The 23,414-nt window shown below is 40.5% G+C and overlaps 1 protein-coding gene across 2 annotated transcripts in view; it reads left to right on the forward strand.

Annotated features, from left to right (window-relative positions):
• Nucleotides 1-23,414, forward strand: part of LOC117205292 (beta-1-syntrophin) — a 351,485-nt gene that overhangs the window by 279,033 nt on the left and 49,038 nt on the right. For both annotated transcript variants that reach the window (XM_033443558.1, XM_033443557.1), the window contains exon 4: nucleotides 3,185-3,393. In XM_033443558.1, the coding sequence (XP_033299449.1) occupies nucleotides 3,185-3,393 (209 nt within the window). The remainder of the gene's footprint in view (nucleotides 1-3,184; nucleotides 3,394-23,414) is intronic.

Consider the following 23,414-nt stretch of genomic DNA (forward strand, 5'->3'; position numbering starts at 1 on the left):
TTTATTCTCTGCACCCAGAAGAAGGATGTTTATGAAAATTAATATTTTTATGAACACAAGTAGAAATTCGTTTCATATTCGTCGAATATGTTCGTGGAATTTTACATCCTAGAATTTTACATAAATTCAAAACCGCCATAGTCTGTCTACGACATTCGAACTTCGCGTAATCCCTTAACCCAGTCAAGACTGATGACATAGATGTCAGATTCACGTGATACACGTGATCACGTCTGTAAATATCAACTTCATCAACTACTATTCTTCTATCGCAAATAAAAGGATCGTTGAGTTAGAGAAGTAAATTGCAGGATAAATTGTTCCAAGTATTAGCTTGTCCGGAAAGTTTCTTTCGTTTCATAAGGTGATAATACATGAACAATTTTTGTTTTATGTTATTTTATTGAATTGGGTATGATCCATTTCGTTATATTTTTATTATTATGTTCGTGCATAATTCAACAAACTAATATTAAACGAAAAACATTGTGCGTGTATTATTTCCTTATAAAACGAAAGAAACTTTTCGGACAACCTGATATAAAGATGAAGTGAAAAGATGAATATTCCGCGAGCAGTCGATTTATCGTGACACAAATTGTAGCTGTAGAAACTATCCTATTGCAGACAATCTTGTCAAAATAGCACCGAGCTGAAGGGAAAACTGTCTTCAAAACGTAAATGCGTATTTTGCAATCGTAAAAGGAGTGCGCAGTTAAGACGACGGTACGGGAGCGTGTTGGATGTCACGAACTAACCCCTTCTCTCCCGTCCTCTTGCTGGTGGCAGGGGTTAAAGGAGAAGGGGGATGGAAAAGGAAATCCCGCAACAGGAAATTTGAATTAAAGCCGGTGGACGGAGAAGAGGGGCCATAAATCTTTTTACCGTCTTCAAACGGGGAAGAAAAATCCCTCGGGGTTGCGCGCCGTCCTGGAAACCAACCCCCTCCGATGCGGTAGGAGAAGACGGACTACCCGGTGGAAAAGAAGAAAGAAGAAAACGGGCCGCGCAGCTACGACGAATCCTCTTTTCCCGGGCTTTTTGCCGGCTGCACCCCCTCTAATTTACTAACCTTATCGGCCTGTTTTCGAGCGACGCCGCCAGAAACAAAGGATCCTCCGCGGCGTTCGCTCGGTTTTGCGCTCGCCACGGATGGCTGGTCAAAGGCGCGCAAATTACGCCCGGATACACAACACCGGAAGCGAGATTACCAGGTCACGTTCCACGTACGCTCCGCGGCTGGTACACAGGGGCGAAAATTGAAAGAGAAACGCCGCGGCTGGAACGCGCCACGCCGGATAGAAAAGCTTGACGAATGAATATATAGGCGGGGAGCTGCGTGGAGAGGCGACGATAGAACGAGAGGCAAGCTCGGTTGTTTCGTTAATTAAACGAAGCTGCGTATCCGTCGCGAGCAATTAACCGGGACGGTTTGACGAACTGAGGGACTCGTTTCCGGCGACTAGCTCGGCTTGCCAACTTTAACGACACTCCGCGTCGACCGCGTCGATTGTATTGTCTCCTTGCTCGGCGGGTTCTCGAGCCCGGCAATGGCTGCTAGTTTCTTTGGCTACTCGGAAAATTATACAGTGCCGTCTTCTGGCTTTTGCAAGAGGATAGCGGCGGGATGCTACTGAAAGGTGCAATTTAAGGGTAACGTCGAGCTTCTTGCGAAGGCTTGCGGTGTTTATGGCACAGATGATTGGCTAGAAAAGCTGCTAGATTAATCGGGCAATGAATTGAATGCTCGGGTAAAAAGATTCTGCGACTAATGACGGAGTTAGCTCTCGTATAATACGGAAGAGGGGGAGGAATATGGAAGATTTATTTACTTCAAAGAATTCATTCGACCCTCTGAAGTTCCTGAAACTGTTAAAGATCCATCTGGGATCCTGTTTGTCTTATCGAAATATTTCTCCCAGAAGGAAAACATGGAGCGTTAATCGTTCAGCCCCTAACTCACTGCATCAATAACACCCCTCGATCCTCAAGGGGTTGGCAACGTTCGTTATCGCTTAAAAGTATGGAAGGAAAACGAATGTGGAAGTGGATACTTCGTATAAAAGACGATGGACGTTTGTTATCGCCGCTTTCGCTAGTTGTCGTCCAATTCCGCGGACGAAGGGTAACCAGATACAGGGCAGCGTTTAGACGATGTCGACGTGGTCGTGTTTAGCCTGTCTACGATGTCGCTTATTCTTCGTTGCACGCTTGAAATCTATATATATCTTGACCCTTCTCAGGTTCCTCGTACTCGTTTTCTTATTTCTTAAAGAGACCTGAATATCCTCAACTTTCATCCCATTTCGTCTGGAAATTAGATTTTCAGCTCGGAGAAATCGATATGAAATTTCTAGAACTTTTCACTCGTAGAAGTTTAGCATGAAGTATCAAAAATGTTAAACGTAGGAACGTGAGAGGAATTTGAATAGAAAGTTTTTCGTTTTAAGTCGAGCTAACACGCAGACACACACAGGCGAAAAAGCGCACGCCTACTTGAAGCACTCACGATACCTTCAGCTTCGAATTAGTCTGTTACGCGAAGGGTGCACGCGAGCAACAACGTCAGACTCAACTTGAAATTGAGTTGTCATCCACTCGCCGAGTTATATGGCGCCTTTATAATGTTGGCCGGGACCGTGATGCGAAAACTATTAAGTCCGAAACCTGATAGCCCCCCTGCTGTCTGGATCGAGGGATATTAGAGGTAAAGGGACGAGTTCGTAAGGGAAGCAACGTTCTTCTATTGGGGTTGTTTCGGGATCGTACATCTGTTGGAGATAATATCTTACCACGTATCCTTTCGTGCTATCTTTAGGGCATTCGTTTGCTTCAATAAAACGAAACATCTAACGCTACTTCTTTCGGTCATTTCAACCCAATCGTTAAGAAATATCTCAAATTTGAAGAAAATCTTTTATTGATATTTTACGTTAAACTTTCTAAATCTTCTGATCGACTAGTAAAAATCGAAGATCCGCCACTGTCAAGTTTCCATTTCTCATGTTTGTCAACTGTGACGCTAGATTTATCGTTATTTAAGAAAACGAAAATTAAAATTCATTGTATCGCGCTAACAACCTAAACGTTTTAAAGTAAAAGTTATTAATCGCTGATAGAATAAGAGAATAATTCTGCAGGTCGAAAGAAACGATTTTCTTACGCGGCTGTTTTCTACTTTCAGAGGGTCGAATCCTGGAGTTGCATTCCCCGGATGGAGTGCACGAGTGCTGGTTAAGGGCCGCAGACAACGCGGAGGCGAGTGTGTGGTTCAACGCTCTGCACTCGGCGCTGGCAGCTCTCACTTTAAAGGCACTGCGACTGGCCTCCGCGCTTCCGGATCCGCCGCAGCTTCAACACATCGGTTGGTTGGCGAGGAGACACTGTCTTCAGGTGAGTGATCTTCCTCGTTTTATGTCACGCAAGAAGGAGGGATTAAAATGACAAAAACCGAAAAGAAGAAAGAGATAAAGTACAAGACAGGTAACAGCAACGAATAGAAAATGACAGATCATTTTTAAAAAACGAATGAGAAGGAGGAAATAAGAATAGTTGAGAAGCTAGCGGTAAGAATAGAAGGGTGATACGCGACGAACGCGCGAAGATGAGATGGCAGGGAGATGAATCAAAAATTTTTTCCGACACAGCGGACGGAGGACAAAAAGCAGCAGGCTAATAAAACAAAAAATAAGAACGAAGCGAATCGACGAGGAAATGGATTGACTGTTAAAACGGCGTAGTGTAGGCATCGTGATTGAACGGCAGGAAATGGAAAAAGATTGCTAAAGTATGGGTAAGAATCGAGTCAAGAGAACAGCCGGTAGGAAAGAGTTCTTTTTGAAGAAGGAGGACAGAAACGGGAAAAAGATAAAATATCTCGGGTAAAAGATCAGAAAAAGAGTAATTTTAAGAAAGAGACAGAGAAATATTGAAAAGAACCGTGTTTAAGAAAAAGATGGGTGGAGGAGGGTTGACGGGGAGGAAGAGGAATCTCGAAAGAGGAAGCAGAATGGAAGCGAATGTCTGGCTCTCGACGCGTTTTCTCGCGTTTTTCGCAATCGAATAGGCTGAGACTGCTCTTCCGCGAGCAGTTTCACTCTGATGGAGGGTGACGCAGTCCTCTCGACGAGAACCAGCCCGCATGAGCATACCGGCAATTTGCCGCGTGCCCGAAAGCCTAGGCGAAAGCGTCGCGACGCGCCTCAACAGCGAAACATTCTTAATCGGCGTCGTCGAGAACGAAATAGGGGACGCAGACGCGTACTCTCGCGTTCTTAAGAATTTTCATGAACCGAGGGATGATATTTCTAGGTAATTACTTTGCTGCTTTTCTTACAAATTGAATTGTGAATGGAGGGAGACGATTAAATTTCTTCTTTGGATGTCGTACTTAGGTTTCTTGTCGGAGTTGAACCTTTTATGAAGTGGATGAATCAATAGTTGGGGTTAAAAGGTGTACGTACCGTGCAATGGGTAAATAACTGTACATAAAATGCAAATAAGAAGATCGTCTTTAAGTTTTGCACACGGTTACGAAGTGAGCAATCAAAATTCCTCACTCTGATTTCCATCTTTACTTAAGGTGTAATGTATGTAAATACATTATTAACATACTAATTATATGTATCTGTATAACTAAATTGCAGAAGATCAGATATCTAGTAGTGAACAAGTACTTCTACTCTTACAAAACAAACTACGACATGAATTTCGTTGTATCACATTTGACAATTCTGTCGCTAATATAAAAAACAATGAAATTGAATACATATTTGCAATATCGTCTCGTAGAGCAGGATATTTCATGAGAATGTAGCTGCCATTTTACACGATTTTATGTTTTGTACTTCTGCACAAATACAAATGTACAATTTTGATGTACAATGTTGACACAAATGTAGTATTTTTAATATATACTCTGCTGGTATTTTCTACTATTTCATAAAAACACCAAAGTATCAACGATGTCATCACATTTTTGTGGAAATCACTTGCAACAAGGAATGCGAAAAGCACCTTGCACGCCTGTTTCCAAGATTATCATAACGATTCAGTAAGTAGCGGACAGTTTTCGTTAATAAGCTCGTTAACGTAGCGCCCGTTGGCGTAATGACGCGTCCGTCGTTAAACCGTCCTCTAATTACCCGCCGCTGCCGGATCGTTGGATCGCTGGCGATCTCCATTCGGCGAACAATGGCCACCGCTTTGACCGAATCTGTCGCCGCGATCTCTCTATCGATCGACAATAGTTAACCCCCGCAGCCTACCAATCAATTCGCCCGTGATTACTCAACGCGATCAAACTGGCGGTGTTCGCTTTTAAATTCGTTTCTGTCGCTGTGCCACGCCAACCCCTCTTATGCCAGGCTCGTGCGCCAGCCCTTTTCCCCACGTTTAATTATCTCGAATACGCGCGACGGTTCGAGAGGCAAAACGGGATCGCTACGGTTACCGCCACGCTCGACCGCATAATTAGATATCGGGATTCTTTCTACGAACGTAGCCACGGACAGGAAACTTCGTTACGGCGAATATTTTCCGCGAGTGAACGCGATATCCAGCACCGTTGCGCGGGAACAATCGCTGATAATTAAGCGACACGATTCGTTGCCAGCCGTGAGAACGTTTACGAAGGAAAACATCGCCTGTCTTTTACGCCTCGGTGTGCTGACGAATGGCGCCCGGTTGTACGTATTCTAAGGATCGCGCGTTGCGTGAGAATTTTATCCTTTTACTTGTGAATTAAAAAAATTTTGCCCGAGTTATATTCGGTGCTTTTAATTTTGGACATCCGCCACTTTTTGTTCGTCCAGCCTGGAGTTCGAAAATAGACAGATACAATTCGCAGAAATCAACTTCCACTTGTTCGGAAAGTAGAAATGGAAGAAAAAATAAGCACGCAAAGCATGGAATAACCGAGCCATAAAACCGTGGCGTTAGCAACCGAGATAAAACTCGTTGCAGCCGGAAGCGATCTTAGCGTCCCGTAACAGCAACTTTCCCTACGTTGCCTGGCGTAGAGAGGCAAATCACCGTCTCTTTGACGCTTTCTTCTCTTTTTTATTCCTTTTTTTTTCTTCTTCTTCTTTTCCCTTCTTTCCTGTTCTCGAGACGAGAAATCGTTGGAATCAAATCGCGTGATTCGCGAGCACCGGAGGGCTTGCTCGATTGTAATTGGCGAAGAAAGTCCGTACACGGCGGTGACTAATTGTCGCCAAGTCGTGGCTTAATTATTTGGAACGATCAGGGATCGTTAATTACAGGCTTTCGTCGTGAGACGACAAACGTGGCTGATTTGCACCCTCTTCTTCGAGACGAAGGAAACGAACCGCGACCGAATTCGCGGTTCTCTGTGTTTGCTTTTCCCCCGGTTCGCCGTGGATTCTTTCGTTACTTCGTTTGCTTTTAAACACGGTTCGATGGTTAGCAGTTTCTTAACGCCTCCGGTGTCGAAGAGAAATCAAGAATTTCGAACGAAGCCCGAGATCTGGTGAGAAAATTGTGCTGGAATATTTAACTGCAGGGAAATAGCGATTCTATTCTCGAACACTGCAATAATTTATTTGACGCTATTGAATAACACAATTTCCGAGTTGCAGCACATTTCTTTGTTTGATCGAAGCATTGTGTTTCGTTCTAAAGTGCAATTTCCTACGAATTCTATTCTCGAACGTTTCTATACTTTATTCACCACGCTTCAGAAATATAATTAGAAATACGTTTGTTTGTTTAGTCGGTGCTTCGTTTACAGAGTAATAACGATATCAAACGATTCTAATTCCGTGTTTCAAGAAAGAAATACATCTTAACAAATTAATGATTTCGTTAATTTCCAGTTACACGCGAGCGTATCGCGTTACGAGCGGCATTCCGCGATAAGCAGATTGATCGCCGTGTAAAATTGTTTTCCTTTGGAATTACGATAGTTGGGTTCTTTCGGTGGTCAGTGGAACGGAAAGGTTGAAATTGATGGGTTGATAATGCGGTTGGAGTTCCGTGATGTAGTCGTTCGAGATTGATAAACCTGCGAAACCTGTAATCGTCCTAAGCACTAAGCACCACTTTTCTGCCCGAGCAAAATTATCAAATAATTTAAGCCTATTGTAAATCGGAGTGCTAATGGGTAATTCTAGGTAGTCTACGCGAGATTACACTTCTTGCAAGCTTTGAAAAGCTTGCCAAAGTGTTAAGAAACAAAATGCCTGTGGAAATTAATGAAACTATTACCCATCGATCGCGTTTAAAATCGTGTTTGTAGATCGAATACTGTTTAATTTACGATCAAAGTCGGATCGTTGGAATTTCAGGTTTCTCGTAGATCTATTCACAGATTCTTTCCATTTCAAGTTTGACCAAACTCTTCCTGAGAATGTCCAAAGGAAAATTACAAAATTGTACTTTCTTCAGAGAAATTCTAATCCCTTCCTTCGCACACACATGCATGCACGCACGCACACACACACAATTTTGGGGACAGTTTCCAAAATCTTGGACGATTAACCATTTGCGCTAGAAAGATGTGACACGCATGTCGAGATGCTTTTGTTGCAAAATCGCCAGCGACGTGTATACCACGTCGATAGGCATTTGTCGCAGAAATACAAATGACGTGTGCTGCATGTCGACTAACAGTCAGATCGTTTGTTTGTCGTGCTACAGTTCCAGAGTGCGCTGCGTCACATAGAGTCATCGATATCTTGAAAATATTTCAGAATAGATTATTAACACTAGAACTACCACGCCAGTCAAATTGGCTGGTTTTACAATTTTATTTTAAAATTCCTACTTCATGTTATATTTTTTCCGCGATGATGTAATGACTTTCGCAACGATAACTAAACGGATAATATAATGAATTTTGTTTTGTTTTTTATGTATTCAAATTCGAAATAATTTCGCGTCAAGGCTACTTATACCAATACCAGTCAATATGACTGGTACTTATCAAAGTGTAAAAGGGTGCTGCAATCTGTTTATCGAACTCCAATTAACCAGTTTCCTCGTTTGTACAATTTCCCACACGTTTTTAACATTTTTACTGCGTATCATTCGATATGATGATATTAGTTATCAGGAAAATTCCGAATCGATCGCTAAATCCTAACACTAGAAATGCCACACCAGTCAAAAAGACTGGTACTACAATTTTATAAATGTCAATCCTCGTTTAGGAATGATGGTCCCAGATGGATTAATAATACCAAAAATGCACTACGTAACATAGAATTACTTCTGTAAGAAAGTAATAAGTCAATAAATATAAAAATATTCTATTATTACGTATTTTTTAAAGACCAGTCATTTTGACTAGCTTTGGTAGAAATAACTTCGTGTTATCTATCGGTAGTTCTAGTGTTAACACTTTGATTGCCACGTGGGTCATATATGACCGGCCACGGTTTCTCCTGTGACGCCACGGTGGGCAATGGTGACCGGAGCGCTTGAACTTCTTCCAACTGTAAAAATTGTATGAAAATTGACAGTTAGGGCATTTTGAATATAACCGATAAATAGAAAATACTTTGAAATAAAAAGTGCTCCATTGAACAATTAAACATTTTTATTAGAACAGCAATAAAAAAAAAAAATGAGAACAAATCTTGCATCTAGCGGTGCACTGTATTTCCATCCATATCTTTGAGGGGTAATCTACGAATATTATTATAAACACACCTTAGAAAATAATCGTAAATGCTGCTTTAGAATCATATAATTGAAATTAGAAGTGTGCACATACCTTACTATTATATATAGAATGAGCAAACACTGTTTACTAATATCTTCTACACGTTTCAACAATATATTCTGCACGTTTTGCTTACGACGAAATAACGAACGCGAATGGTTTGTTGAAATAAACAAAGCCTTGTGTTATAATATGTCGCTATCAACTGTTACCAAGGCGCCACGGTGGTCACCCGTGACCAGCAATAAGATAAACGGTCCATTGGGGAAGAATGTTGTCCTACATCATCAATTTATTATTATTTTGCCATTATATGCTTTGAAGAATAAAAATACTCCCGTGGCGTCCTGAACGAAACATGTGATTTCGGCGTGGCAGTCAAAGTGTTAACTGAATAAAATGCTATTGTTGCCGTATATCCGTGTAGAATTCTTTATGTAAGACCGTACCAATGCGCTGAGGCGCTGCTTAAAAGATTGCACTCGCAGACGCAGTGAGGCGTGTTATATTGTAGCGCACGGCACGCATAACCGTGAGTTTATTGGTAGCGCAAATGGTTCTAAGGCGGTTTCGGAATTTTACACGCTTTAGACGATGCTGTATCCCCAAAGAATCCTAAGCTTCGGAATATTAAACAAACCAAGTTGCCCGAATTGACGCAAACATATCTATATCAATCTCCCTGGTTCTAATTACCGATCACGGCAATGTTCGCAATCGTGTATGGACCCTCCAAACTAACCTACCGAATATATCGACTCGGGATACGATAGATCGATAACTAATATATCCGATGTACGCGAGCGTTCGCGTATCGATGAAGACCAACCACCAAACGAAGGTGCTCGGGGAAGATGAAAGGGGGGAAGGGTACACGAGGTACCCGGCACATAATTGATTGGCATTAACGTACCTGATTGCCAATGCCTCACCCCTTCCAGTCCTCCTCCGTCGTTGGAAACTCTCCCGCGGGGTGCTTCGATATCTGTCATCGTCTCTGGGATGGCTAACAGTGTTTGAAGATCGTACCAATAATCAGGCAATGCCGGCTACCAGGGCCGAAGAATCAAATAGAATCAAATTCGGAAAGAACACGCAGATAAGGAACAAAGACACGTGAATTGTGAAAACTCAGGGACATATTATTATTATTATTGTTATTGTTGTTATTATTATTATTATTATTATACGGTCCGAGCCTAATAATAAGTAGAAAAGAATATAATAATAGTAAGTATAATAGGGGAAGCATGCATAAAAGAAATAAAAAAGAGAAATAATATTATTAAAAAGTGTAATAGCATAAGAGGGTATTCTAGAACTTCGTTTTAAAAGTAGATAAGCGTCCAGAGAATAAGTCCACATTTTCAACGTATCAATTTGCTCATTTAGTAATTCTACTTAGTAGATTTCGAGAAACATTTTTAATATATCCGGGCGGTGCATATAGATTAATTTGTTGCAAAAGACACGCACAGCTGATTTTGCCACTAATAATTTTAAATAAACGCGGAATGTCTGCTACAATTATGTGGTTCTCGGAAGTATTAGATTGTCCGAAAAGTTTCTTCCGTTTTATAAGAAAATAATACACGCGCAATGTTTTTTGTTTTATATTAGTTTATTAAATTATGCACGAACGATAATAATAGAAACATAACGAAATGGATCATAATTAATTCAATAAAATAATATAAAACAGTAATTGTTGTTCATCTATTATCACCTTATGAAACGAAAGAAACTTTTCGGACAACCTAATAGATAGGCTGACATTATCCGAAATAGGAAGGTGGTTATGTTTAAGATACGGCACTCTACTAACTAATTTAAAAGCAGGAATTTGTGTCGAATGTGTCGAATGAAGTATAAAAATTAAGTTTTTTAAAGAATGCGTGGAAAGGAGATGAGATGAGTCGGTTGACAAGCCTATACGGTAGCTGTAGGCAGAATCGAGGACTCGTACAAAATTAGAAATTAAAAGTTTGCTAGATTTTTTGAGCTTTGAATTATTTATTTGAAGTTCGATAACCATTTCACTGATTTATTTTGCAATGAACGTTTTAACGACTATTAATCAATATCTAAGAAGATTTCCTGCTATTAGAAATGTTTAACTTGTTGCTTTGAATTTTCTTCTTAATTTAAACATCTACATTCAAGATATCTGTTAGTTGCTAGTTTCCCTCAAGATGAAAAATGTAGAACATTCCTATTAGAAGCAAGTGGATGTACCAATAGATATTCACAATCCTTGCAAGCCTACAACATTAATTACTCCTACGAAATAAATTGAAAGGACAAAATCTTTACACAAATGAAACGCGTAATCGAGGAATACAAGGATACAGATCAGAATTATAATTACCGGAGACGGACAGACGATATGCAAGGAGAAGATCGTTAGGATGGTTAATGATCCAGGGCAAGAATTCAGGTAAATCACAGGTGACACGAGCTTCGAGCCTGTCAGATCGGTTAATCACGCAGGATTACGTGAGTTTATCATGCCTGTTTACCAACGAGTGATTACTCGCGCGAAGCGGATCGCTTTTGCGGAGGCTCGAGATTAATTTTCAGCGTAATACCATTGCCGAACGAGAGCGAAAGAGAAACTACTCTACCGTACGAAACAGGTATATCGAACAATTATTATCTTCTGCCTGTAGCTGTCACCATCGATCCTATAGACAAAATTTATCCGCAAATTTACCTTTTGCAAATACATCCATTCACGCGACGCGTAAGATTCGGCGATATTAAACCACAAAATATACGAGCAAGTGTCGTCAAAGAATTCCCATTGAAACGTATTAAAGTCCTCCACAATCTCCGATTAATCGCGATCCCTTTGTGTCCCTTTGAAAATTTTCACCTGGTTCCTGACGTTGCCCGAATCAAAGTTGTCGGTGTTTCAATAGGATCACGCGAATAATCAGTTAATACCGACGTATTAGTCGTATGGGTAGTCGTATCGGTACGAGGACCTCTAACGAGCGCCGATTGACGAACGCGTAACGATCCGACTTTGTCCGTTGTTGGCTGAAAATGCGATTCCGAATAGCGGATTACCGACGACAATACGCTCCGCGGTATTTTGCCCTCTTTTTGTCAAATCGATAAATGGAACGATTAATCACGAGAGGTAAATTCGCTCAGCCAGCGTACTCTGTTCGAAATCTGCTGAGAGGAATGTCGACAAAGAAAAAGGGGGGACAGGAGAAGACACTGTTAAACTGTGCAAAGGATTTCCCATTCCGCTGTCTATTCTCCTCCCTTGCTTCAAACGTGTAGTTTGTTTCAAAATTCGAAGATTCATATTGAGATCGGCGCGATCTATTGGCCGATCGTTGTGAATTACGATCGGACAACGATCTGTAACTGATCTGAATCACACTGTCCTCAATGGGCTATTCATTCGCACACTGTGCGCTACGCCTAATCTATTTTAGACTATATTCTATAGCCGATCGATCTAAATCACCAGCGTGGACTGTGGCTGACTGATGTGAATTCAACTGTACCCTGTACCGACCGATCGATCTGTCGAGTCTCACCAGTAGCCTATTCCACGTTAATCTTCGATGATCTACAGTCGCTCGATTGATCACATCTCGTTTACAAGTAGGTGTCTCTGTGTCTAACGAGTGGAACAATAAAAGTCGTAGGGGAAGTAGGAGAAAACAAAGTTCACCAAATCGAGTCACGAACAGTGGATCGATTTTACAATAATGGTCGCGAGCCAGGATCCTTGATAACGATACAATTTATTCGGGTAATCAGCGTAGCAGCCGGCAACATAACGTTTACCAGGAAAATCCATAAACAGGCGAAACCGTTCTGGCGCCGGTGTTCCACGAGATTATCCTCTCCTCTGCCTCCAACCCGGAAGTGCTCCGAATATCCGACCGGATCGTTTATTAAATAATATGAGAACCAAGTTCCTGGATCAACGGCCGGTAAATCACATCGGCAAACAAGGCGCCTCCGGACTAATTAACGCCCCCCTTCCCCTGTATAGCTGTTCGGCCGTTCGACGAACGAGCTATTGTAAATTGGATTTCTGTAATGAATTCCGAGTCCGGGTACAATGGACAGGTGTCGCGATTATTCGCCTCGACACACGCGACTGCGATTTCTCATCGCGCTTCTTCGCTCGTTCCGATACTTTTTATACAAATCCTGGCGAGGGTGTGTGCCTCGATACATTGGACAAATCGAATTTGTCTTATCGTTACATTTATTTTCATAGTACTTGCGTACATCATCGGCTGATTTTTGCTTTGCAGATTTTCCGAAAGTAATAATATCCTAACTCGATTTGTTGCATTAAGTTCCTGGGTTCCATGGAACACGTAGTGATTTGAAATTTTTAGCTGCATACGTTTATTATTGATAGTATAATTGTATTTATATAAACAAATGGAATTATTTGTGTGTCGATATATTAATATAACCTGTGACTCAACAGCAAACATCTAAACACTGAAATATTAAATATGGTAGTTTAATACAAACTGCAACTGGATGAGCATATAGCGCGGTTGGCGGACAGTGGTCAAACATTACCATAACTCCGCCAACGGGTCGTACTAATCGTATTTCTAAACTGTATTTCTAGATTTCGCGAATTTCCTAGCGAAATCGCAACTGGGTTCGTCTAAAATTTTCCCAAATCCAAATCCTAACGTTTTCGATTGCAAGCTAGCTAACTGAAACGTTCGTGCTGTAGGTTTCCACAGCATGAAGCGGTGCAGGCTATCGACGTTCGAGATTCGAGGATTTCGTGAGAGGCAATGTCGTCAAAGAGTTCTTTGGGAATTTGAACATTTTTGCGGAGATTTTTTGAAATTTCGATATTTTTACATGGAATGGAAAATGATTTGAAAAGAGCCATAGATTTTAGAAACAATGCTTTGTGAGGTAGGATTCGCGTTGATATTTGAATAGCAAATTCTCGTCGAATATTTCACCGGCAGAATGGTTAGCAAAGTAATATCGGGTATCGTTTTATCAAAGCAGCCTATTTAATCGATAATGGACGCCGATTGCATTATTTATGGCCAGTCTTTAGCAGCGATTCCGCAATTCACGGTTTCATAACAGTTCAATCTAGCATTAACGCATACACTCGTTCAACATTAACCAGAGATATGTAACATCTATTTCAGCGGCTCGCAATATTCGAAATAATATGGAAAACAATCGTTCATAATAACAGAGAAAATTGATGCAATCGAATCATCAGTATCATTTGTATTCTTCGATTTTATACTGAAAATTCGAAAACATCCACCAACGTAATCCGCCACTTGCATTATTCGACATTCCAAAATACAAAATTTCTCAACAACCACAGAGAATTTATCACAGAGTGTACCTGCGTTATTACATCTCTCTATAAAATGTATTATATTTTGAGCATTTTCTGAACGTTTCAAAAATACTGATTGTCGCGATAATATATGCCATTGGTTTGTCACGGAATTACGTAGATTTATCAGTCATTTTTAATTGCCTTGTATTTTTCCATTTGACGGCTTCTCTTCCCAATTATGTAAATATATTAAAATACTTCCAGCCATCAGGTAACATCGAAAATCAACGAAAATAAATTTACAAGCCTCCCCTATGTAGTCTTTATAATAAAAAATATTCGTTCGTAGCAACATAACATAAATCACTAGTATCATCCAAAATTTTAATCATAAAATCCTTGAAAAGCCACGAACAATTTCTATATTTTCCTTCGAATTCTGGCCGGAAACAGAAGATGTTCCACGAGGAAGATCGGAGGCAAATTAAAATCTTGGGAATTTGAGTAGTAGTATTTGATAGCTTGCATTAAACAGAAAGAAAAAACGAGGGATGGAAGAAGATAATGGATCGAACGAATAAGGAGTCTTTAAATTCGTCGCGGAATAAAATCGCGCGAGTTCGAGCCGGAAGCGAGGAGTAAGGACCGCGTTATCGTCCATCTTCCGGTCGGATTACCATTCAGGGGACCGTGTTTCCCGTGTCAACGCGGTGGGAAGGCGTGCACGGCTGTCCTTCGTCGCGACGCCGGCGCTTTATTGCGTTCGTATATACGAGATTAGAGGGGACGAAATTCCGGCGTCGTGCACCTACGAAACCCACCCCTCCCTCACGCGCACTTCCCACAGATTCAATATGTGAACTCGATAAATTTATCGCGACCATCCTTTTCCCTTCCTGTTGTTTGTCGTTCTCTGTGAGCCGAGACAGGAGTGTCGCGTATTTTTCATGGAAAAATTGATGATTTTGTTGGGAACGAAGGCACGTGTTAAGGGTGACTTCATCTTTTAGAGTTTTTTTTTTTTTTTTTAGATAACAAACTTCGAAAGCGTTGTTAGAATTCGTATTCTAATTGTGATTAATTAGGAAGATAATCAGAGGCGAATCTATCGATCGAGGACAGATATTCACTGCTTAAAAAGCGAAGAAGTCTAAAAGTTATTTAAATGGTCAATTATATTTGCGGTAATGATTTTATTTGACGATTTTACATATTGTTTATATAAAAAATCAAGTTAAAGCTATATATTGTAAAATTAGAAATATTAAAGATGGCTAAAGATGAATAACACGACTTGAAAGTGAAATAAAAAATTCACAATGCATTTTAATATTTGTTTACACTGTGGTATCGTTTGTTTATAGCTTTATTTAGTTATAACTGATAGTGTAACTTTTTAATTAATTTTAACTAGGTTGGTGTATTTTATTATATACTGTACTTTATAAAAGTAGAGCAAGTGATGCAATTAATTGGGAACAATAACAGGTAAACAATAACTGATAATAACAACAACGAAAAAGGAAAACGCGTTTCAAAAGTTAAAAAGGGGAGTTCTCCACGTTCGGTCACGCAGCGATGTACTTTACAGAAGGGAGATCTCCCTATTCGGTTGGCTAAGTGTTTAAGATTCGACAGTGATTTAAAATGATCATTCAGAGTAAATTAATGCTCATATAGGGTTCAATTTGAGCTTCCAATTCGAAGAAATATGAAAATGGTTATCCTAATGGACCACGTTAGGATTGAACACTACATGGATATGGAACAGTGTCCGAGAAATTGTAATTTACATTTAATAAACCGCGAATCTGCGAAACGGATATCTCCAGTGAAATTCGATAAAATGATACAAATACTCCGTCGCTCTATTCTTTGACTTGAGTTCGTCATAAAGGCAAGCATCCAATCACCAAGAGGCCGGGTGCACTTCGACGGAGCCATTTACCCGCTACTCTATCCGGCGTTAGATTAAATCCGAGACCACGTGCTCGTGCGCACCGGAGCAGCTATTAAATTACCAGCTGGAAATTAACGATACTCCGTTTAAGAGTATTTTAATTAATCCGAGCGGTAATAAAGCTGGTGGAGCTTCCTCCGCATATTTTTTAGCGAGAGTAGCTTCGAGCGGTGGAGGTTTGCTTCGAGGATGGTCTCGGTCGGGGTCGCATGGGACTCAAGGCGTTTAATTAACCCCCCACCCACCCAACCACCCACCCACCGAGCATAATAAAGCAGCGCGCATAGTGGCGTTCCATTGGTACGCGCTTGGTAATCGGCCGCGGAACGCACAGGATTATCCGTCGTGCGCTACGCTTACTGGGATTTTAACGCCTTCCAATTACGACCAAGGCGGAGAACCCGTAAAACCTACGCTCAAACCGCGGTTTCAATCGTCTAAACGGTGGTTAAAGAACGACGCGCCCCTTTGGGAGTCGCGACGCTTGGGATTCGAAGGCTGGTATGCGGTGAGATTATGGGAATCGCGGAGCTACCCCTGGTCGGAGTAATTTCAAGAGCGCAAAGAGATAATTGGTTGGCTGCGTTTGGTGAGGTCGTTTCCAGGATCATAAGAAGATTGTTGTTTTATAGGCGAATTATCATTTATATATGGGGTAGCATACGATTAATTATACAGGATGCTCTGAAAATTAGTCCGCACGATTTTTCAGACACCTCCGATGATTGGACAGAGACATGTTCCGAACACAAGACGATCGGTTTTCAGTGGATTGATGAAGGATCAAGGTCACTTGTATTTTTTATCATTTATAGGGTGGCATACGATTAATTATACAGGGTGCTCTGAAAATTAGTCTTCACGATTTTTCAGACACCTCCGACGATTGGACAGAAACATGTTCCGAACACAAGACGATCGGTTTTCAGTGGATTGATGAAGGATCAAGGTCACTTGTATTTTTTATCATTTATAGGGTGGCATACGATTAATTATACAGGGTGCTCTGAAAATTAGTCCGCACGATTTTTCAGACACCTCCGATGATTGGACAGAGACATGTTCCGAACACAAGACGATCGGTTTTCAGTGGATTGATGAAGGATCAAGGTCACTTGTATTTTTTATCATTTATAGGGTGGCATACGATTAATTATACAGGGTGCTCTGAAAATTAGTCCGCACGATTTTTCAGACACCTCCGACGATTGGACAGAAACATGTTCCGAACACAAGACGATCAGTTTTCAGTCGATTGATGAAGGATCAAGGTCACTTGTATTTTTTAAAACGGAGAAATACATTATCTTTGTACAACATTCAATGGGTTTTTTTATTCTCTATAAAATAAGTGTTAGGGTGTTTGGGTCGCAAAATAATTTGTTTAGAAGATATTTTGATTTTAGTGTTGTAAATCTTATCGTGTAAAAGACAAGAAAAGATAGTGTATCACCCAGTTATCGTTTTATGTTTTCCTTACCTTTTATGCGATAAGTTTTACATCAAAATTCAAATATCTTTTAGACTAATCATTTTTCTAAACACTTTTTTGTAGAAAATTAAAAAATGCATCGAACGGAGTATGAAATATATAGCGTTACATAAAAATGGAAATGATCTTTACTGCCCATTGAAATGAAACTCTTTTTGGTATTCTTCATATTGCTATTCGTATTCGATTGAAAGTTGATTAACTTTCTTTCGAAACATTTTCTCGTCCAACTATTGGAAATGTCTGAAAGGATTCTGGCGACTGAGTTTTATTTATTTTATTACGAATCTGTTATTTGCTTTATATTTGTCCTACGATGAAATGTACTTAAATAAAATGAAATTTGCAAGGGTTCTCCAATAAATCTAACAAACAAGTGTTCTAATAATCACGATCAGCGTTGAAGACGCAAAAGATCGTCTTTCCAAAACAAAGAAAATTAGGTGAGAGTTAAAAATCACTTCCCTCGTATCTGCCTTATAATATCATAATCCGTCTTAAAATATAGTAAAACACTAAACCAGAATTCGTGAGAATTTAAAAATTTACGAGTAGATGTCCTAATTCACCGGCCGACAGTTTACGTACGTCGGTATATCACGTCGAAGGCACAAAAAATCGTCTTATCTAAATCAAGAAGAAAGAGTTAGAGTTAAATCCTCGACATATTCTTCCATTTCCCCCAATTTCCTCTAGCAATTGCGCAACTCGTCACGCACCAGACACAGTGAAACGACGTCATTAGTTTCTTCGTCGAGAGCGTTTCTTCTCATCCGTTTGGAACGCGAGAGACGGATCGCCGCGAGGTTCCTCGATAAATCGAGCAGACGGCGACGTTCTTAATAAATCACCGGGGCACGACGCCACGGGGCGACGTTGACCGCGTGTTTTCAGGTTCCCGTCGTATCGAACCGGACAACGCTCGCAACGCAGCCATCGACGATAAATTATCTCGCAACTGGCTGCGTGGACCGCGCGCGATTTCGCCCGAACAATCTGCGTGTCAGAACGATAATCCTTCCTTCGGCTGTAGACACGCGCGTAAATAATGAAATACGATTGCACGACGGTTTATGCTCTTCTTCGTTTGCTCTATCTCTTTCTTCCTCCAATCCATTGTATACTGAGAATTATTAAGTCCTCCACCTGAGTTAGTACACCTTCAGGAAGAGTAGTTTGTAAGTAGACTGCTAATTTCGATACATCCATGGCAAATTTAAGAGTGCAAATATGCACATAACGCGCATGATACACAAAAGTGGAGTATTCGTTTCGAAGGTAAATCTCTGCTTAGATTCCATTTCTTTAGTTGTATTTATAAAAATATAAATATGCATAAATATTCGCAATCTATTTATAAGCTGCGAGTCTCTGTTTGCGCGTCAGATTTGGTATTTTCAGAGGTGTGGATATAATTTGAATATGTTGGGAAAAAGTCTCGCGTACTCTGGTTTATGTACTTTAGCGATTTCGATACTTTTCCAATTTTGGTATGACGTTAATAAAGCTTCGAGAGAAAAAAAAATAGAGAAAAAATAAATATAACGTGTTTTCAATATAAGAAGAATTTATCGAAAGAGCAGATAGTGTTCTGCTTTCTGCGCTTCGGTAATTTTGATATTTTTCTAACTTTGATACAGTCTCCAGACGAAAAGATAGTTCGAATTCGATTTCTGATTTCAATACGCTCGTATAGCAAGAATATATCGAACAGAGGGATAGCGCTTCCGGTGTTTTAATAATTTCGATATTTTCCTAACTTTGATGTAGTGACAATAAAGTTTCAAGAAATGAAAGAAAGGTGGCGATAGATTTCAATTCAATAAGTTTCTGATTTCAATACAACGAAGATATCTCGATAGGGAGGGTAGCAGTACTCTATTTTCTCAGCTTTGGTGACTTCGATGTTTTTTTAACCTCGATAGAATGCCAATAGTGTCCTCGCAATAGAAAAAGTATAGTTGAAAGTCAGTACATTTCTGATTTCAATATAACAACGATACATCGCAAAAGCAGCATTTCAATACGCTTTATAATTTTCCAAAGAAAAATTATCATCAGGCAGAAATGCAACATCCAAAAATGAGAATACCGCCCTAATTCCTGCTCCTTTGAGCACCGTGATATTCTTTTAGCTTCAATACGCTTCATAATTTCCAAAAAGCACGCATTTGTATCCTGTACGAGTATCCGCAGCCCTATTTTTAGCTCGCTCGATTCTTCGAGAGGCTTGTCCCTCTGCAACTCGCCAAATTGCACGAGAAACGGGGACACGACTACGCGAGAGGTGCGAGGAAATTTTAGTTCATCGAAAGAAACATTGTACGAACATGGTTTGCAGAGCATCGCGAAAAGCGAGCAGAATTTCACGCGGCGAGAGAGAGAGAGAGAGAGAAAGAGAGAAAGCGGAAAGGTGTATCGCAGCAAGTCGTATAAAGAGCTTCAAAGAGAAACAAAAAGCTAGAAACAGGGGCGAGGGGGCGGGGGTGTGCTAAAGGGTACAACGGGGCCAAAAGGGACGGAGCCATAAAGTGCGAAAGAGAGTGAAGTGTCGGGCCAGTGTTTCGACAGATATAAAAGGGGATCGAGATCGAAATGAAACAGCTCTCTAACGTTTTACGCTGCTTAAAAAACATCGGAGGAACGCGTGTTGTTCGGTGAAAAAATCTCGCATTCGAATTTAACAGTTCTTTAATCGGTCGCTTTCCAAGGAAAACGACAGTGGTCTTTCGAACCTTCAAAATGAACGACAAAGTAATTTACACGAATCTAAACTCACTTGTTTCATTCTGTGGTTATTAAATTTTCACGGTTCAATGGAATTTGGATAATTCCAGCAATCGTAGTAAACAGACGCGACACGCCTCTCGCACCAACTATAAATAATGCAACATCGATCACCATCGCCGAGTTCAAACAGATCATGCTCTGGCAAATAAATTACAAGTGCGTCGAATCTGTGTTATTTGTTGTTGAAATAATATATTTATTGTTAAATACGCTTCGCCCCATCATTCTATCCGCTAAACAAACGCCACTCGCCCTGTCCAATTGCTATTCGTTTGAAAATACTCGTACCTAGGTGATAATTACAAACTCGTTAAATTCAACAAGAATTTCCTCGATCAATAAAATATCGAATCCAGTTTTGCATCCTGCGATGCCATGCCGTGGAGCGGCGAGCGGTAGAAAGGGAAAAGGGGCGAAAGGGGAAAGGGAGGAAGCATAAAACGACCTACAAAGATACACGGGGCAAAATTGTCCGCGCGATAGGAGAGTGAGGTAGATGGTACGTGGCGAGTAAAAAAAAACCCTCGTACGTCACTCGTTATCGTTAGTTTTAGGAGGCCGTGTAAAATCGGAACTTCGCCAAGAAGCTGGTCGACGCTCGTTTGCGTTCCACCCTCGTTCCTGCACCCCGAAGCACATCGTCCACGGCTACCTGCGGCCGTGATACGGGCTGAGTTGCTCGCGTGTAGAGGGTGTTTCACGAATCTGGAACCTTTCGTGCACGGTTTCGTATGGTAGAGAATTTGTTAAATGTCATTCGAAGATCAAGAGAAAAACATGATTAAATTTTTATTGATTGACAATGTACTAAATTTTAAAATTGCTTCTATGTAAAAAAGAAAAGAAGAAACAGGGCGTGTGGCTATTTTTAAATTATTTTGTTCTTTGCCCAGAGTCTTCGTTTAGAGCGAAAGTTTGAAGATTTATAGTTTCTTTTCTAATAGATCTTTCTTTAAATATTCTCGATGACGTCATTAGAATGCTCGTATATAAAATCTTAAATATAAACTTGTTAATTGTATCATGATTAATTTATCACGACTCATTAGCTAGACCATCGAAGTTTATATTCGTCAATATCTCTTTAATTTTAGACTCTGTAACTTTGTTGTTTATGTAACTAAAATTTATGTAGACTCTGTAACTGATCGGTCGATCAATTTTATGTACAACGAGATAATGTAAAGGCGCCCTTAATGGCATACTCGTCGAGATATCGTCGAGATATAAAATCGATATTTAACAGGGTTGCGCATAACATGAAACAAGCGGTACAACGAAGCGCAGCACGGTGATATACATATAGAAGGTACATGGGAAAATGGAAAAAGTGCACGTGCGCCGGGGAACTGGGTTATCGAGGGATTTCGGCAGAAATTTCTGATGCCGTTTCTCCGCGCTTGCTCGATAATCTTCGATCCACTTTACATTTATATTATCGTGGATCGTGCCGGAACGATAAATCTGGATCGAAAGTATCACGAAATTCGTCCAAGTTAAATCGATTCATCGACTAAGAAAAAGAGAAAAAGAAGACAGTTACTTTAGGATCTTCCTAAACTTTGACGAAACTAGTAACATAATGTACTTCGCTTCACTACGTTTCAACGATTATATGAAAGCTATCGTTCCCGATCGACGAATTTGGTCTAAAAACTTGAGTTCGACGCTTCGACGCCTCGAGGACGAAAAAAATTAAAAGGTACGAGCAAGTTCTCTCGTGGAAAATTCTTCTACAGAAAATTCTACAATGAAATGAATTTTAACCTTGAGTTAGTAAGTTTACATCCGTTAACGTCTCACTTTTATTATTCTATGTCTATGATTATGGTAATATTCTGTATTATTTTGTTAACTTCGTCAAATTATAAAAATATACTGCTTATTGCAGCATATTTCCTTTATTATTAGGTTGTCCGAAAAGTTTCTTTCGTTTTATAAGGAAATAATACACGCACAATATTTATCGTTTTATATTAGTTTATTGAATTATGCACGAACATAATAATAGAAATGGAACGAAATGGATCGTACCTAATTCAATAAAATAATACAAAACAGAAATTGTTGCTCATCTATTATCACCTTATGAAACGAAAGAAACTTTTCGGACAACCTAATACACAGGTACTAAAACTTTGCAAAGTATGGGAATACAAGCACATGGTAGATTCGTGGCAATATTTTTAAGCAAAATAGTATAAAATAACGTAGGATATTATTATCCTATATTTTGTATTATTCTATAAACCTGTACAATTAAAAATATTCTCACTTACACCTTCTTTCCCCCTAAAATCCTCTGTTTCTCATTCATTACTGCCTCTCCTGCCAAATTCAAAGCTCACTAAATCCTTAAACAACAATTCCCTTAACAGTTAACCAAAGCCTCCTCCAAACCACATTGCTCCCGCTCGGATTCTTGGTAGCAGATGACGCAAAACGCGAGACAAGACCGTGATATGCCCGCAAAATCACCGGCGGGATTTACGGCCGGCCGCGATTAATAATTAGGCTGTACGTATGCGAGAACACGCCCGTACGTACGGATTCGATACGTGTAACGCGAAAGTACGGTCCTTAAACCGACCGAGTACGAGTTACCGTTCTCGTAATCCCGACGGCAATACATCACGGGCCAAGCTTAGACTTGTGCCACGCGCGAACGCTCGCGGATACGCGGACACGCGCGGATACCGAGCCAGCGTTAACCGTTTTCCTGGTGTATTCCACCGTGGAAACGAACAGACCTGAACGAACGAAGCAAGAGAACGAGAGAGAGATTCTGCGGTATTATTAATTCGCCCTGTAGAAACGACCCAGTTGCACGGAATTGTTATTTTACGGCCGGCATAAAGATTAGGTGAAATTAGCCCGGATGATTTAGCACCGGATCTTTTCAGCCGTTTCGCGGGGTATACGGGGTAGATTAGAGGTAGAAACGCGTATCGGCTTGAGCTAGTAATGAGCCGGTAGGAGAGTGCGTCGTTAAGTTGGTTACCTTCTTTCGAGATGTATTTCCGCGGTGGTTCAGACACCACTGCAAGATACCTTTGCTCGAGAGCGAAACGCGTAATCCGTGGATATTTTCGGAAGTGGGGAAAATTAACGAGACTGTGGAATTATTTGAAATTGAGATATCAACTGGTGAAAGTAGAAGCAACTTTCT

Source organism: Bombus bifarius, unplaced genomic scaffold (genome assembly GCF_011952205.1).
Source record: "Bombus bifarius isolate JDL3187 unplaced genomic scaffold, Bbif_JDL3187 scf7180000007987, whole genome shotgun sequence".
Taxonomy (NCBI): Eukaryota; Metazoa; Arthropoda; class Insecta; order Hymenoptera; family Apidae; genus Bombus; species Bombus bifarius.